This window comes from Arvicola amphibius, chromosome 8 (assembly GCF_903992535.2).
Source record: "Arvicola amphibius chromosome 8, mArvAmp1.2, whole genome shotgun sequence".
NCBI classification, from domain to species: domain Eukaryota; kingdom Metazoa; phylum Chordata; class Mammalia; order Rodentia; family Cricetidae; genus Arvicola; species Arvicola amphibius.
In genome coordinates this window covers 111,548,812-111,567,218 of record NC_052054.1, presented here as the reverse complement: position 1 = coordinate 111,567,218, position 18,407 = coordinate 111,548,812, and the positions used below count along the sequence as shown (strand labels likewise).

At 45.1% G+C, this 18,407-nt stretch overlaps 1 protein-coding gene across 1 annotated transcript; it reads right to left on the bottom strand.

Annotated features, from left to right (window-relative positions):
• Window positions 1–839: 839 nt before the first annotated feature.
• On the bottom strand, window positions 840–14,536 carry Fam124b (family with sequence similarity 124 member B). Its single transcript, XM_038340477.1, has 2 exons — window positions 13,646–14,536; window positions 840–1,623 (listed from the first exon to the last, which is right to left on the bottom strand). Exons 1-2 carry the CDS (start codon window positions 14,375–14,377, stop codon window positions 991–993), a joined length of 1,365 nt encoding a protein of 454 aa, XP_038196405.1. The 5' UTR covers window positions 14,378–14,536; the 3' UTR covers window positions 840–990.
• Between the last annotated feature and the right edge of the window lie 3,871 nt (window positions 14,537–18,407).

Here is an 18,407-nt window from a genome sequence, read left to right as displayed (position 1 = left end):
TCGCAGAGTCTAGTATTCATTTTACCCTAGCTTTCTGGCTTTTGGTACTCTTACTAATTAAACTGGGCGGGCAGGGGGTAATAATTTTTAAAACACTTTGCATTTTCAGTCATTTCAGATGCAAAGAACTTTGAAAGCAAAACCACAAGAGGGTATGTGGTAAACAGGGCCTACTTACCAAAGGAGGTCACATGAAAATTAAAAAGCACTAAAGAATAAATAGTTCACACTGTCCAGGGGGAATAAGCCGTGCAATCTCAAGTAAAAATTAAAGCCAAATTACACACACTACTCATATCTGCATAATGCATGTGATTCATTTGCATATAATGCTAGTGTTCTCATCAGGGTGCTGAACCAACACATGTAGCTGGGTTAGTGTGCCACTGAGAAGTCCAGCACTGGGCTTTCTTCCTCTGCCTGGCTGTATTCTCTTCCATCCAGCCCGCAAACAATCAGCTCCGCATGGACTTCTAATACTGGACATGAAAGCACTATGAATCTGTGCGTTGGGAACCTGGGGTCCTCGCAGACGAGCAAGAAACTGGACGATCCTGGATCTGCGTCTGTAGTTCCAACCTTCTTTGTCAACCTAACTGGATTTAGACTCACCATGGAAATGCACCTCTGGGTGTATCTGAAAGAGTGTTTCCAGAAAGATTTAACTGAGGAAGGAAGACCCACCCTGAACGTGGGTGGGTCTTTCCATGGGCCCGAGTCCCAGATGGAAAAAAAAAACAAGTCAAGCCTCCCCCGCCCCCCCCATCCTCCCTCCCGCTCTGCCATGTGACCATAAAGGTACATAATCAGCTGCCTCATACTCTGGCTTCCGTGACTTTCCGAATGGATCTTCCCACCAAAGTGTGAGTCAAAAAACCCTTCCTTAAGTTGCTTTTGTCAGGTATTTCAGAGAGAGGGGCAACTATTACAATGCTTCATTTCTAGAATATTCTATCTTATTTGTTCTTAGAGAGACACATTCATTTTATGCTAGATGAAGAATTCTTCTTTCTCTTCACCCTGGACAGGAAGATGGTGGGCACATTTTGAGATTCTCTTCTTTATACCAAAGTCCCTTTGACCAGGAAGTGACAGAGGACGGTGTCTATCCTTTAAGACTCTTTGGTTTGAGGAAGCCGGCACCTCGAAGGAAGAGCCCGACAAGCCGCATGGTGGCTGACTGCTCTGAAAATCCCTGGGAAATCTCATAAAAGATTTCCTGGGTTTGGAATTGATGACGGTGAAGCCAGTGTCAACGTTTGTCTCTGCCTCGAGTTTCTGGAAGCTGTTTTCCGTAAGGGCATTCATTCGCATCTCGGGTTCCACGGGGACAGGCAGGCGGTACTGCAGCACGCCTGTGTCTGAGCTATCGGCCAGGGAGGACCGGCCAGGGCTACTCCAGAAAGGGTCGCTAGAGCTTCCCGATGTCCCACTGGGCTGTGGAAGCTCCAGAGAATGTACTTTGAACCTCCGGCTCCTGCTCCTCCGGCTCCGTGGCTCTAAGGTTCTCGGTGTGGAGTCAGACTTCAGCCTGGAGCACTGTCGATGCATGTCACCGCTGAGGCTGCCATTCAGGAAGGAGCACTCAGCATTTCTAACGCCAAGTCCTGGCTTCGGTTGGACCTATGAGACAAGGAAAGGAAGAACCGATGAAGCATGGTCTCCACTGCTGTTAGAAGCATCACGTGCCGTGCCTGTCCTCAGCGGTGCCATTTGAGCGGAAGCGACACACGAATCTGTTTAAAATGTTCAATACTCAAGCCGGGCGGTAGTGGCGCACGCCTTTAATCCCAGCACTCGGGAGGCAGAGGCTGGCGGATCTCTGAGTTCGAGGCCAGCCTGGTCTACAAGAGCTAGTTCCAGGACAGGCTCTAGAAACTACAGGGAAACCCTGTCTCGAAAAACCAAAAAAAAAAAAATGTTCAATACTCTCATTCTTACTGGTTTTGACAACGACATCAGGAATGACACCACCACACTTCCTGTAGATCTAGTAATTTAAACACCCAAAGACATGACACGCACAGACATTGCTCAGTGACCTGACCAGATAATTTAAGTGATATATTACAACAGCCAACAGTCAAAGCCTGTAGCCACCATCAGGACAAGGACCAGAATGGGAATTCAACCTTCCAACGCTGGTGGTACCTCTACCAGATCATGCTAATAAAGGAATCCCTCTTAGATGTGTCTGAGACATGTGGGTACCCCAGGCAGGTTAATAAGCTAGTACCTTTTTAAAACAAATTTTCCTTATTTTCTTAAGGTGCCATTTATACACAGTAGAGCATAGTATTATCTGGGAAAACAGAGAAAACTACTTATATGAATTTTCTAGCATTTTAATTAACACAAGTTACATTCTTACAATGCTGGTCAGCAAAATCCCCATCCTATGAGTGGCTGCCCTCTCTTTGCACAGGATCAAGGTCACTGGACACCTTTCATCCTAGATTCCTGGGAAGCTGAAAATGCCAGCTCTTTCACAGGGCTCTCCCAAGACGATTTCTGAACGTGCAGATTTTTACCCTAGAATTTGGTATCAAGTACCTCTCTATGAGTTACTGTTCAAGGAGTCCCCACAGGAACCCACAATAAAAAAGCTCTTGCCGTGGGTCTTGGTTGCCCACCAGAGCTAGATGGTAAGGAACCATATACTTTGGCTGCAAGACTCGGAGAGATCAACTGCCTGGGAAACTGCCATCTGCTGGCTAGGGCTGAACACTGCAACCCGGCCAGTGGGGAAGAAAAGACAGCAGCCGTCTTTTCCAGCACTAGCTCCTGCTTGCTTTAATAGCAATTCTAGCCAAAACATACCCACTGGCTCAAATATGGCATAACTGTTATGAAGGAAACCAATGACTTTACAGTCAGATTTCAGGACTTCTCCCTGAGATGACCTTGATGGGGAGTTCATATGAGGTGGGATTCTTCCCTGTACGCTGTGGATGCCATTGGTTAATAAAGAAACTGCCTTGGCCTGTTGATAGGGCACAACTTATGTAGGAGGGAGGAACTAAATGGCATGCTGGGAGAAAGGAGGCAGAGTCAGGGAGAAGCCATGGAGCCGCTGGCAGAGACAGACGTGCTAAAACTTTGCTGGTAGGGCATGACCTTGTGGCGATTTACAGATTAATGGAGATGGCTTAAATTAAGATGTAAGAGTTAGCCAATAAGAAGCTAGAGATATTGGGCCAAGCAGTGATTTAAATAATATAGTTTCTGTGTGATGAATTCGGGGCTGAGCAGCTGGGGACAAACAAGTGGTCTTCCTCCTACATTCATAGGTCCTAGGAGAGAAAATGGTCACGTCCAACTGCCTTGCAAGTATTTATGCTTATACCTATAGTTTTTTATACCTATAGATTAATGCTGCTCTCAACCTTGGTCACCGAAGCTTCTTCTAAGCAGGCAGTGGTTAATGCCAAACCTCACAAATGATCAACATGCTGAGAATAAACTCATTTATACCAAGCCCCTCCTCACACATACAGTAAGGTTCAGGTAATATGGAAGATGGGAGCAGAAAGAATGTAAGAGCTGAAGGAGGAGAAATACTAAGAAACGCTGTCTTAAGGACGGGACAAGGCTGTGGTGCTCATGAGCTCACAGGGGCTGTGATACCTGCACAAATCAGGACAGTCCAAACTCCAGCATCTATGGGAGAGTTTACATGAGCCCCCCCACCCCCAGTTGAAGAGCTTTCAAAGAGGTTGAGAGCAGAGAGGGCTATATGTCTGTGGGGTCATAAAGTTCTCTATGCTTTATGCACTGGCTTTGATGTGAGCCACCACCACGCTAAAACAGAATCTTTGAAGAGGAAAAGAAAGAACTGTACATTTGTCTCTCAAAGCAAGAAGGCAGAAGTTAGGACGGGGTGGGGGGAACAAGTCTACAGTGAGTCACTCATTGAATGCACACAGTATTTTTTTGCAAACGGCAGGCATACATGCTTTCTTCTAACTTTTCTCTGTGATAGAAACAGAGACACTGCAAAGCCAATCCCCCAAAATAAGAGACATTTATTTCTTCTTTTAGAAATTTCAAATATGTCCTGTGAGAGGGTCCTGTACCAGTTGTCTCACCATGGAGATATCAGCCCAGCTCCTCGGCTCAGCCAAGCCGCCAGAGACAAGCCCCAAATGAACGGCATGGCTGCGATTCACTATATTTCTATTTGTGGACCCTGGAATTTGACTTTTGTATCATTTTCATATTTCATATTTCTTTTCCAGTCGTTTAAAAATGGAAATTTATTCTGAGTTCCTGTCCCATAACTGCCCAGTATCTCCTCTCTTAAGATCAATGAGTCAGCGGTTCTCATTCATTCTCTCTAAGTCTTTTTTCTAAAATTCTTTACCTGGAGGTCCCAAACATGAAGCAGCCGTACTTCCGAAGCTTGGAGGCCATGGCATATGGGTAACACTGACTGCTACGTCTTTCTCAACCCCACTTCCATGTCTGCATGATTTTTAAAATACAGATTTAAAACCACCACTCTAGGATCCTTAGATTCCATTTGTGGGACAAGTCCCATACATTTCCTAAAGAGCTGCACACATCTAGATACCCACCCCTAATCTACCAATGGGATTTCAAAATGGAACCCGTCTAGTGTGGTGCTCTTGTCAGAACCAGTTCCTGCCAGCATTAGAGGGGCTTTGTTGCATGGATGTCCACGCATCTTAATATATGCATTTTGACAACCCCACAGGAGACACATCTGTCTCCTAGCATTGTTGCGTGCTGCAATAATAAAAGGCCCTAGCACCCTACCCTTAAAATTCAAGTGTATCCAAATAAGGATGTAACATGGGTATTAAGAATGCACACATTTCCTCAGTGTGTCAAATGCATAGAAAATCTGGAAGCCACTTCCATGGGCACAGGAAAGCTGTGTCTGGGTAGCTGTTTTGGGGACAACTGCCCTCCTGCAACCCTGCTGGTCACTACGTCGCCTGATTCCATTCCACTGCCCTGCTGGTTCAGTCTCTTCCCTCCTCCTTTTCTCTCCTCTCTCTTCTCCTGCTCTTCCATTCTTTTCTTTATTTTTAATCTATTTGTTTTTTAGTAAAAAAAATATAATAGTATGGGTTGGATATCCCTTATCCCAAATCATTCTGGGGTAAGATTAGATTGCCCAGTCTGGAGAAACAAATCCGTGGGTTTGACCCTGAGACCCCATTTTTTTCTGACCAACTGCTGTCAGAAAGAAAAGCCTGTGGTGTGCTGGATTAAAACTCTTCAGCTATGCATCCCATAGTGGTATTCCCACAAGCATAGAAATTGTGACACACATACATATAATGAAGTTCTAGTCAGTCATTTGCAGAAAACGAACACAATTGGAGACTACCATAGTGAGCAAAATAAGCCAGACTCAAAAACCATATATCATACATTATTTTATTTGTGGATCCTACATTCTATACAGGTAAGTATTATAACATGTTATATTATAATATACTTATAATATTGCAGGCACAGCTTTCCTGTATTCTGGCAGTCACTTCCAAATAACCACACAGAGGCTAATTATTAATTGTAAATGCTTGGCCAACAGCTCAGGCTTGTTACTAGCTAATGCTTACATTTTAATTTAGCCCACGTTTCTTATCTACCTTCTGCCATGAAGTACCTTCTTTCAACACAGGACATTCATCGTTCTTCTTCCTAGGTCTCTGGAGACTCCCCAGAGTCCACCCTTCTTCCCAGTGTCCTTCTGGCCTGACTTTCTTGCCCAGTCTCTACCTGCCTAGCTATAGACCAGTCAGCTCTTTATTAACCAGAGAGTAATGCATTTTACAGTGTACAAAGATTGTTCTACATAATACTATATGTTCTAGTGTCACTTCTGTTGCCATGATAAAATACTCTGACAAAACGCAGCTCAGGGAAGAAAGAATTTACCTGGCTTAAAATCCCAGGCTACAACCCATCATTGAGGGAAGCCAAGGCAGGAATCTGAGCAGCTAGTTACATCACATCCATAGTCAAGAGCAGAATGAAATAAGTGTATGCAACCATATTTTCTTAATAGTGTGCTATGTTCTCAGCTAGGTTTCTTATACTGTTCAAACCCTATGCCTAGGGAATGGTGTTGCCCACAATGGGCTAGGACTTTCTACATCAATTAACCAACACATCCCCACAGACATTTCCGTAGGTTAACCTGATCTAGATAATTCTTCATTAAGACTCCTGTCCTTGGTAATTTTAGGTTGTGTCAAATTCAGTTAAAACTAAGCAGACCATTGTATACACATATATGACATGAAAATAGACGTGAGATTGCATGAAGAAATTAAAGGGAAGCACATCCCACATCAGGAATGGCAAACGTATGGAGAAAGAAGAGAAATGAATAAGTCTGAAGTACATGCGGAAGGGACCAGCCGCTACCTGTATTGTGATCTCCATTACCTTCTCTGCCTTGTCCATGACCTCAGCCTGTCAATCATTTTTTCTCTTCTCTCCCCTGCTTCTCCTCTCTCCCTCTCCTCTTTCTTTTCAGCTAGTAATAGGGCCTCTCGAGTCTCCTATCTTCTCGTTCCCATCTAGCTTTCTCTCCACTGCTCTTCATTCCAACATTTGTTTCTAAAATATTTCTACCTTTATTTTTCCTGCTAACCCTGCCCCGGCAACCTCCACCTCTGCCTACGCTTCCGCAAACCGGCTAGTACCACAGTCATCTACGGACCATTTTGTTGTGAGCTCCTAGAAGGATTTTTCTCTGCGATCTGTGTCCTTCACTTCTGTGGTCTTCTCTTCAGGTTTCCAGACCAACCTACTCCTTTCCCCTCTGCCTTTCTCGGGTTCCATAAAGATGTTTTTTTTTTCCACGTGGTTCATGTAATGTCACAGCTGTCCCGAGATGACCTGAGCCCTCTTTTTAAAAAAGTATTTGTATTTCATGTGTATAAGTGTTTTGTCTACATGTATGCCTGTATACCATGTATATGTCTCTTGCCTGTGGAGATGCGAAGAGGGTAGCAGAGCCCCCTGGAATGGGAATGCTGGTGCTGGGAATTGAACCTGTGACCTCTGAAAGAGCAGCCAGTGCTCTTAACAACTGAGCCATCTCTCCAACTCCCCTAAGCCTTCTTAATCCATACAGTGGTTCTCACCTTCCTAATGCTGCAACCCTTTGAAGCAGTTCCTCGTGGTCCTAATGGCGGTTTTGCTGCTATTATGAATCATGAGGTAAATAATTTGGAGACCGGAGTTTGTCAGAGGGGTCTGGACTCACAGTTTGAGTGCTGCTGCCCTATATACACACCTTGCCCAACTTCAGATATCTGAATAGTCATGCAAGTAACTAGGCTCACAGAAACATAGCTACCACTCTCGTCTGTCTCTAAAGCTTCATACCTACCTACCCAACTGCCTTCCAGGCACCAGGCCCTCAAATACAGCTCTCTCCAAATCATCTGCACCACTGAATTCATCTGCTTCCACAGAAACTCTGTTCTTCTTCTTCATTTACCTGATTATCACTCGTCTCTGAAACAAGAGCCTCTTCTGCCCCTTTCCATGCCCCGGGTAGAGCAGTCACCTACTCCCCTGGACTCTGCTTCCTAGGCTCTCGCAGCTCTTTCTCCTCTCGCTGCCGTTAGCCTTACAACTTAGCAGGTCTCATCTGCATCCCTGCAGCAACCATCACGTCCTCTGGCCTTCCGACTAGTCCACTCTTACCTCTCCTCGCGGGGGGCCTTTCACCATCCTGTAATGGCGTCCTGCTTGTCTCAAGATGAAGGTGAGCCCTTTGATTAGTCTACTTTGCCCATCTGCAGCAAGAAGCCATGATGCTTGAGAATGCATCACGTTCTCCCTTTGAACGTCTTCCAACTCCTAAAGCATAGCCTGCCCTTTCCCGTTGCTTCTGTTCATCTATCATCTTTTCCACCTAGAAGGGCTCCCTTGGAACCTTTTCCCTGGGAACCCTAAGCTCTGCCAACTGCAGGTTTCTACATCATCTCTTCACGAAAGTCTTCTCAATGTCACTACATTTGGATTAGGTGTTCCTACATGGCAACCTCGCCACTGATTAGCTGTGGGACGTTAGACAACTTACTTAATATTTCTATGCCAGCGATTCCTCACCTGTAAGAGAAGGTAAGTGCCAGCATCACAGGATTGTCATGAAAGCAAAATGATAATGATGTCTGGTATATGGGAAAGCTGCTTATGGCATGGTTGTGCCCACCGTCTGATACTGCTGTTTCTTCTCACAGACCTTGGCGTTCTGTTGTGTGCTGGGTTATGTGTCTATCTACTCTGCATATCTACCCGTGGACATTGCCAATGTATCATAAAGCTCTTCATCACAGAGCCTTTCACACTCAGTACGTTGCCTACAAGAAGACAAGTTCTTGGCGACAAGAACTCAGTACCTGTTGAACAGGCAAAGCTTAACATTTAACGAAATCCATTCTTTTTGCACAGAGAAAAAGATGGAAATTAACATCTATAAACCAAACTCCTGGCTATCATTTCGTTACCTCGTGGAGTTGTTTTAAGGAACCCCAACCTGAGGCATGTAACTTGGTGGTAGAGCACAGACTGAGCATGTTCAAAACGATAAACACACACACACACACACACACACACACACACACACACACAAGAAAGAAAGAAAAAGAATTTTAAGTGAATATTTTTCTTTTCTTTTTACACAACTGGATGTTTCTGCAATCTTCTTAAGCTAGAGAGAGGGAACATAGCAGGCAGAGAAGAGCCTGAGACCTTTAGGCCATATGGAAGAAAAACCTTGTCAATCTAGAAATGTAGTGTGGGCTGTCAGAATGAGAAATTTCCAAAAAAGACAGAATTCTGAGTGATTGGGACAAATCCCTGGAGGACGTGTAAATCTTCTCTTGTCAGAAAACAAATGGAAATGCATTTATTGGAATTGTGATCACCAGGAGCTCGGCTTTCTAAGAACTGAAATGTCACAAACTGAGAACAAGGTTTTCCCAAGTTCGGAGAACATCAGCAGCTATGATAAACAGGGAGACCGTTCATCCCTCATTGCAAGTCTCAACTTGAAAAACATGAGAAAATCATCATAGATGGATGATTCAGCTATTGAGGAGCAGGCTCGTTCCTATGACAAGAAGCAATATTGTGTCCCCCTGATAGTTTTTCACAAAGGTAACAAAAGAATTTCTCCGAGATGGGAAAAATGATGGTATAGAAACTAGGTAGATGTGAAGAGACTCTCAGATGGCACCAGAACACTGAAGAGTGGAAAAACCATTTCCAATTGACTGTTTTGAAAACTCCGTAATCCATTGAGAAGCCTCAAATGCTAACCTGCTCTTCTATAGTGGTCAATGCCTCTGACTCTCACTGGCCAAGCACAGTGCAGCCCAGGTACTCAGTAAGTGCAGATGTGTGAGTGAGTGCCCGCCTGCAGTGAGCTGGGTGTAGGGAACAATGACAGAAAGGTAAGAACAAAGAAGAAGGGGTCATGAGTCTGCATGAGTACAGCTTGGACATGCAAGAAAGAAGTCCTTGAATAAACTGCTTATTTCTGGAGAAACAGGATTCCATCCTTCCACTTACAGGAAATGCCTTACATGGGAATTCATGAAGACAGAACAGAACATAGGCTGCCTAGCGCTATTCGGAAGAAGGAATGCTGAATTCAGTTTAGTAGGTCTGGAGTTTTGTTTTGGGATGATGGCAAGAAGTTTTGTGGACAGTGTCCCTTAGAGAGAACTAACAGCCTCTGACGCCCAAAGGCGGCCATTGCTCTGCTTTGGCGCGGCCTCCGCTAAAGTTTCTATAGGACAAATCACTTGCGTGTGTGTTCTTTCATTCAATTCTCATAACACAAACTATACGTGTCAGTGCTGCCCACAGGCTCCACCAGCAGCTGGATATTGTGCTAAAGTTAAACCAAAGCTACCTATCAAGTGTTCACGCATACACAAATGCCCATGCCTCCCATTTCCAAGCACTACTTTGAATACTGCCTTCATCGGAGTGGATTAGAAAAGTTGCCTTCCTTCCTGATGCTCCTAGCCCGCGATGGATTATATTTCTGAAGACCTGGCCTCTGGCCACTGGTCCATCCGTGTGCCATGATATCATTCCTTCTACTGCAGTTCCGTGTAGCCTCGGGCAATGTGCTAACTGTGTCCTGCTAAGGAAGTGTAGTACACACTGTTTCCTCCTTTCGGAACACATTTTCTCCCGTTCATGGTTGGCCCCTGCTGCGTCATCTAGCTCATGCAGGTCTTCTCAGCTCTTCTCCTCAAGAAAGTTTCTCCCTGGCGCCTTGGATGTAGTATCCCTCCTGCCTCTTTGCTCCCACCCAGGCTCTATGGAGGGTTATCTGTACAGAGGTTAATTTGTGATTTTGATCCTCTCAGTGGCAGATAGGATTTTTTGTTTGTTTGTTTGTTTTTGTTTTTCGAGACAGGGTTTCTCTCTGGCTTTGGAGCCTGTCCTGGAACTAGTTCTTGTAGACCAGGCTGGCCTCGAACTCACAGAGATCCACCTGCCTCTGCCTCCCAAGTGCTGGGATTAAAGGCGTGTGCCACCACCGCCGGGAGATACGATTTTCTTAAGTGAAATTTGCTTGCAAACTTTCAACAGTTGCCTTCTCCACTCCGATCTTAATTAAGAACCTTCATCCTTTCGTGACAGCTCCAGATATCAGTGTGACCCCACACAGCACCTGGAGTACAGGCCAGATCTTTGCCTCAGGACTAACTTTATCACAGAACTCCATTCTTTGGGTACAAACATCAATTCAGAGGCGAGAATAGAGTCTATATTGCTCCAATTAGAGTCTAATCAAGAAACTTTATTGGACTATTATGAATTGATTATAGAGCTAAGAACAAGGTAGCAGAGCTAAGAACTGGATCCTAGGGATACTAATTTAAGACATGGGCCTCTTAGTTACAAAAGCAAGACTATTCATCATCTGTCCCTATTGTCCTAACACTTACCCCAAGAAAGATTACACTGGGCTTAAACATCTCACTTTGTTCTAAGTGCAAAATGGCTGTACTGTAGCTACAACATGCTAATTTCAATAGCAAAGTATAGTCTATCCTTTTGTACTACTCTCTACTCAAACATTTTTATGACAAGAAATCAGAGTAGAATTTTCTAGAAAACAATACCTCATTTTGTTTGCGAAAGTGTAGAGTCCTGGGTAGGAAGAGGTCAAAAAGTGACCAAGAGTAGTGTTCTGGAGAAGGTAAGATGCGCCCAAAGGTAGAGTTCAAGGGAGGCCGCAAGAATGAAGGACTCATGCTGGACCCCTGCTTAACAGATGCTAGGACTTCTAAAACATCCCAAGACAATGGAGTCATCTTCATATTCTTTACTGGATTTTCCCTCATCAAAATCTTCTCTAGACTCCCAAAATTTGAGTCAGTTTTCTGAAATGACTAATTATCTAGCTGTGTCTCCCAGTCAAACATCACTTAGCCTTCACAGTGGGAGCAAATAGGGACATGCTCCCTGCCACATGCCAGGGATGTTAACTTTAATTCCAGAGCTTAACCAGAACTAAATGTGGAAGTTCAAACGACCGTGGAACTGGGAAGTTGGACACAAGGCATCTAAGCAGGAAGGTAGTAAACACTGCGCTTGAGTGGAGGTCAGAGGACAACTCTGTGGCCTTGCTTCTCACCTTCCCCCCAGGGAGTCCTAGAAAGTGGAAGCAGGTCCTTGGGCGTGGCTGCAAGCACCTTTACCAGTCGAGACATCTCCCTCACACTGGGTCTGATTTTCAATTCTTTTATCACTAAGACAAAGAACTCACAAAAAAAATGAACCCTGATTTCTACATCTTGGGGTCCCCTCCCAGCTGTCTGGAGCCTTCACTTTTGTTCGACAAGTATCTCCTATGTTTTACTCAAGGGAAAAAGAAAAAGATCGGTTCCTGATAGAATCCATATAATTCATGTTTTATTAACTAAGGGGAATAGATTGTAAGGAAGTTAGACAAGGGGAAAGGTAACATTTGCTACCAAGTGTGATTCCATACACTAGGCCTTAAGGTGAGTTCTGATCATTTGCCAAGGACAGACACCATGGGATATCTGCTTTGACTGTCGTGTAACTCCTGCACACTTGTAAGCACAGGGACCGCCACCACCCTGCGCATCTCCCATGCCCCAGCTCACCTCTGTGGTGCCACCATTAGTCAAACAGACTTTGAGATCTGACAGAGATACACCCTAGCTGTGTCTTGAACAAATGACTGTACCCCTGTCTTCTCATCTGTGAAAGGAATGGTAATAACGTCATAGATTGTTATAAGGATTAAATAAAGTTAGTAATCTGAGAATCTTCTTAGTACAGTGCATAATATGCACAACAGCAGCTAAAATGTAATGATGCACATTTACGGCAGTTACGTCATTTCATGCAAATTAGCCACCTTAATGCAGGAAGATGCCAGTATCACCTTCACTGAGCTAAGGTCAGCTCAGTGACCTTAACAGCTACTAAATGCTAAAGCTTAGCTGCCACACCATATGCCGTAAGAAGAAAAAGGAGAAAAAGGAGAAGGAAGAGAAAGAAGGAAGAAGAGGAAGATGAGGAGGAGAAGGAAGAGGAAGAAGAAGAAGAAGAGGAAGAAATTTGCCCTTGAGTTTCTGCCTGGGTCTGTCCCTAAATTCCTTTATTAATGAGACTAAGAACCAAAAGGGGAGAGCTCCATTACCCCAGTAGCAGGCACAACTCTGGCAAGATGCTCCAACATTTCCAGAAATATTATTACTGAGTCTGAGGGGGCAACATGTGTAAGGATGGGTGACCAGCATGGGGAAGGGCATTCTGGGGAGGGAGCATTGTCAGACTTGTGGGCTTTTCAGCTGAAGATGAACACAAGTCAGACGTTACATACCTGTCACATGAGGAGCCTGTATAATCTGAAGCCTGTGACTGTCAACTGCAGAATCTATTAGAATCACACAATAAGCCCTTTTATTCTTTTGTAAGAAATGCTTGGGGTCTCCCCAGACTCACTAGTCTAAGGGGACTGTGGAACAACTTGGCATGCACAAATCTAAAACCTCCCCAATCTCTTACAATGTAATCAGGTTGAAAACCACCCTTAGGGTTCATCCAGACATAACATCTTACCTTTCCATGTGCTTGTGTGACCGTTCTGGCAGGGATGAGGCCATTTAGAAGAAATGTTTGTGCCCCTCCTTTGCCTATCAGACTAATGATGCAATGGAGAAACTCAGATTTCTCCGGGACTCTCATGCTGCAGAGAGGAGAAAGCTGGGGCCCTGATGGTAGCCAGAGGAGGAGCTTGACTGCCAGAAAGATTTCACAACTTGCCCGACTATTCTGCAGGAGAGGTTGGAACTGAGACAATAATGAATGGATGCTCACTGGGACCACACCCAGGCCAGGACTACTTAGTTAGATACACACACACATACGTCTTGCCCTCTATTTAAACCCAAACTTCATGTCAGGGAGAGGGTTCTCCCAATGTATCTGCTTTGAATAGACCTCCTGTCTCTGTTTTCCATCTTTTTAATTGGCCTACTGATGATGGGTGGCCAAGCCTAGCTTGTTTAAGTTTCCAGGGTCCTGGCTCTGACCCTACCAACGCTAGTAACCCTGGCACATATAAGAAACACAAGAAATGAAATACCTGCAGCAGAATCTTGTTGCCATCATAGTCCTGAGTCTGCCACCTGGTGCTGCTGATGGGAACGCAGGGATTGGGTAGAAGAGGCACCAGCTGGCCGATCTCTTGAACCTTGAACTGCAGCACCGAAGACTCTTTGGGATCCACTGGCATTCCCAGAGGCAGCTGCTTCAGAGAGAGCTGCAGGCTGAAGTCGTTGGTGGCATAGAGAACAAAGACACAGAAGTTGCTCTTCTGCATGGTGGCGTCTCTCTGCAAGATCATCTCATACAGCCTGATGGCATCCTCGTAGTTATCAAAACTGCAGTACAGAGTCACTCTGAGGATATCAGTGCCACAATGCACTGGCCTTATGCCCCACACTGGCATCTGGTTGTGCAGACTGTAGAATTCCTGGTTGGCAGGGAGATAGGTACAAGGCCTCCCCTGTGCATGCTGGGGAGGGAAACCCTGCCAGGGTGAATGCTGTAGGAAGTCCAGGACTCGAAACAGCCGCTCCTGTCCTAGTCTTTCCTGAAGAAAGAGCGAAACAGACATCCCTGGGAAACGGGCCCTCCGGGGGTGGTACTTTTCGTGGTAATTCACCGGTCTGGCCCGTTCAGACACCAGGAAGAGACGCACCTCTGGGCAGATGCAATCCAGGAGTTGGTCCAGCGCCTGCTGCAGAAGCGAGCCATTCCCAGTGTCAGCAAGAAGGTGCACAGTCAAGGCTAGCGACTCCTGTGTCTCGTCCATGACACGCCTAGGTGAAGATGATAATGAAGGCTACCCAGCAGGGACCACTGTTCAGCCTTCAAAGATGAACCAAGGCCTGACACGGAGCCCTGTACATAAACTTCAGCAACTTCTGAACCAAGCTCTGAGCCAGATCTCACACGCTCCTGGCTTCCTCCAATGCTCCAGCAGGGAACGTCACTCAAGTGCGGACTTTGCTATACGCAACAGCAGTAGCTCCGCGTCATCCGGTCTGGACAGGGGTAACTATTGGCTCGGCTTTTTCAGGCATTCCCTGGGGTTTCTGTTTGACCTAAAAACCTATAATGCTGAGAACCACGCCAGTGGGTGGTTCTTACATTCAACTCAGAAAAGGAAATGACCAGGCGGAGAGGAACAGGAGGCGGCTCTGTTGCGCTGATAGCCATCTGCAGCTCTGTTACACTGAAGAGACATCCATTTGGTGCACCACAATGGGCTCTGACTTCCTCCTTAAATACCCTGATGTTTACAGTGGCCTGCCAGGCCACCTGAATAGAAGGCCCTCTTTAAAACCCCTCCCAGCCTTGCCCCTTTGCCAGAGCCTTCAGTAACAATCTCTTCTGTTTCATTTTGACCATTTTATACTAGGTCACAAAAAAAATATTTTTTTTTTGGTCTCTGTGGTGTCAGCCTCATCAAAAACTGTTTTCCTGACTGAACTAAGTCTGGATGCACTAAAACAACATTAAGAAACTAAGTTGCCTTTGGCTTGTGCAAATTTGTAAGAAGTGAAATTCCCTATGTCAGTAATTATTATGTCTTCCTATTGAGGATCTGTCGATAAACTGTCCTAAAACTTTAGAGGAATTGATTTAAACAGCCAACAAACCCACAACGAAGAGAGTATCAGTCTTCCTTTTGCTGACAAGAAATTGAGGCATAGAAAAACATCAGATAAGTTGCTCAGACTCACACAATGAAGTCCCCGAGGGAAGATTTGAAAGATGGGGAGGGCCAGCATGCCATGCTCCCTCTCTAGAGCCAATCACAGTTTGTTGTTGTGCTTATTGTTTGTTTTCTTGAGGTGAGGAAAAGCTGCCATGCCAACTTCCAGTTGGCACCCTTGCCTGTGGATCCAGGCTGTGAAATCTTACACAGAACATCACACAGTTGACGTCATCACCTAGTCTGTTCCTGAATCCTTTAGTAGTCAGGCATAGAAACGAATACTTGTAATCCCACGACTCAGGAGACTGTGGCAGCGGGATTACTGGGAGGTCAAGGCCAGTTGGGTTATGTAGAAGTCAGTCTAGGCAATATAGCAGACCCCTATCTCAACAAAAAGCAAGCAATGCTATTAGGATAGTCATCTGCCAGTGGGCCTGTGTGTGCCCCGTGTTCTAATGTGAATATGTTCAAAGGGAAGGTATAACGCTGCGCTGAATCAGCGTGTGTAGGAGCTTCCTAATGCACAACCAACTTTAATAAGAGCGATGATTTACGTCTTATGTTCATGGCTTCCTTCAGTAGTGTGAAAGCTATGATCCTGGGCTTTGATCATGGGCTGGAGACTCTAGTTCTGAAGAGACCCTTTGCCTCTCCATAACTAAGAATGGAGCAGTGGAGGTACCCCTGGGGAAATGGAGCAGTGGTGGTACCCCTGGGAAAGGACCAGGCAGAGTCTCAGAGCTGAGTCTACATACCTTCTGGTTCCATTTATAGGTCTCTTTATACTAAAAGTCTCACAGATATATGGAAGATGAAACAGATTCTTTCTCTCCCTGACTTGCCCAGACAGTCAATTAACCCATTTTCCTTTTCTAGCTTCTGTTTCCTAATTTTTTGGACTACAGGAAAGCTGGGGCAGGGGTAGTTATGGACCTGATCGCTTGGTAATAGTAGGATAACCAAATTTAAAGTCTTCAATTAAAGCTTCAATCCGTGGAAAGGAATCATCTCCATTGACAATCTGCCCACAGTTCTCATCAATTGCATTTTATAATCCTAAGATTTTTGTATTAGAAAATTTATAGGGATATAATTTGTAACTGACAAATTGTTTTCAGATTCATTTTGCTTTAACTTTCTGGGAATTGTTAGAAGGTTTTAAAAGAATTACAACTCTCAAGATTTAAAAAAAATGCCTCTTAATTCATGTCACATGCTGACATTTGAAAGCAATAACTCTCTTTCCCTAGTATAAGGTCCTTTCCTCTCCCACAACCTTTCTCTTACAGAGTTGCTCCTCTGAGTCACTTTAGAGCAAACCCTGGATTTTGAAAGAGCTTTTGAAATTCTTAAAATAGCATAAATAACTCTACATGTTTGAAGAGAAACTCCCTACCCTTGAGACAAAAGTATTAGCTCATTAGCTGCCAGCATTTTGTCTAAGGCTGATGATAATAATCTTACACAGGAACAGGTTTCTAGCCTTCCATCCAACACTCTTTCTCCCTCTTGGGGTTGTCATCTGTGGCTTTATATAAAATATCTCTTTCATCTATCTGTTGGCAGCTAAAGTGCCAAGCAATTGCAATCAGGAGCGGTGGAGGGGGTCAGCCTTGACTGACTGTCTTTGCCCTTTCTTCTCCTAGACCAAGATGATATCCTGACCAACCATCCCCCTACCCTGTCACTGCCTCCACCCATGCTCAGCTCACCCTCTCCCATTCACAGCAAATGGCGGCTCCTTAGCACCACAATAAGTTTTGTTTTTTGAACAATGCTCCTGTGGAAAGCACGGAGGAAAGCATTCGGGATATCATCACCTTGGACCTGTGGACTCCGAGCTTTCTACCTTATTTTCCCCAAACTTGGAAGCCCTGTCCAGGTTCCTGTCGGCTACCAGTGGGGCTACTCTTGACAGCAAGGTGGAAGCATTGGTGACAAGACATCAACTTCTTAAAATTTATTGGGATCCATGAAACTTGCCAGATTTGTCCATTCTGTGAGTCTCATAAACCTAGAGTGAGACCCTAAAACCCTGAGGTTCTCACTCCCACACCCAGGAAATCTTTCAGAACATTTCTTAAATATATCAAATATGTTCATATTTCTCACACATTGAAAAACTGGCTCTTCCCCCAGAGTGGAGGGCACAATCGTCCAGGTCCCATTTCTCCCAGGAGAAGTGCCTGACTGAGGCTGTTGGTATCATGATCAAGGGCACTGCAAGTTGCCTAGGAGATCTGTGGGAGGAGATGTGAGGTGTGGAGAAGGAAAGATGCTACTTATGTCCTGATAAGTGAGAGGGAAGGATTCAGGCAGGCGGGGAGGTTGGGTTTGGACGGAGGGGCAAGGAGCCTGTGGGAAGAGGACTCTCAGAGATGTGGCCGACTAGAAGGTCAGACATCTCACTCCAGCTGGAAGGATGGCAAGGGCCTTGTAAGCGCAGTTTGAGCTGTATTGATTACATGGACAGGACCATAAAAGGACAGTCTTGGACAAGAGGGTTGTAAGTACAGGATCTCATTATGTAGCCTGTGTAGCCCAAGATGCCTCAAAGTTATAGTCCATCTGACTCTGCCTCCCAAGAGGTGGGATTACAGGTGTGTGTTACCCACATCTGGCCAAAGAGTTGTCTTGAAAAAAAAAAAAAAAAACGAAGTCATGCTTTGAGAAGCCGCCAATCCAAATGCCATATGGAAACCCAGTGAGTAGGCTTGTGAGCTAGCTATCATCCAATCAGGCTTCACACAGTAGTGTCCATGGGTTTTGGCGGGGCTGTCAGTACCAAATAAGGACTAAGCCAGAAAAGGAGCATCAGGTAGAGCGTAAGGTACATGGAGTGAACACATGGAGACGATGTCCATTGGATTCAGAGTAAAGATATCCAGTACCACCTCGGAGTGGAGCAGCAAACCAGAGACTGCGTGCTGAATGAACACCAACTCACCTTCAAGTGATCACTAACAGAGATTATGATAGGGACGGGGCAGAGAGGAGGATGGGCACATTCCATGTAAGAGACAAGAGACATTTATGTGGTACCTGGGTACAAAGAGAGAATGGGATATGCCATCTTTAACTGTGTGGTGCTTAGGTCTTTGGTCACAAGATTCCAAGACAT

Excerpts from the sequence above, each read along its gene's own strand:
- Fam124b (XM_038340477.1), bottom strand. The coding sequence starts at position 14,377 with ATGGACGAGACACAGGAGTCGCTAGCCTTGACTGTGCACCTTCTTGCT. Across the intron at positions 1,624-13,645 it reads GCAACAAGATTCTGCTGCAG|GTCCAACCGAAGCCAGGACT; the intron begins GTATTTCATTTC and ends CTTGTCTCATAG.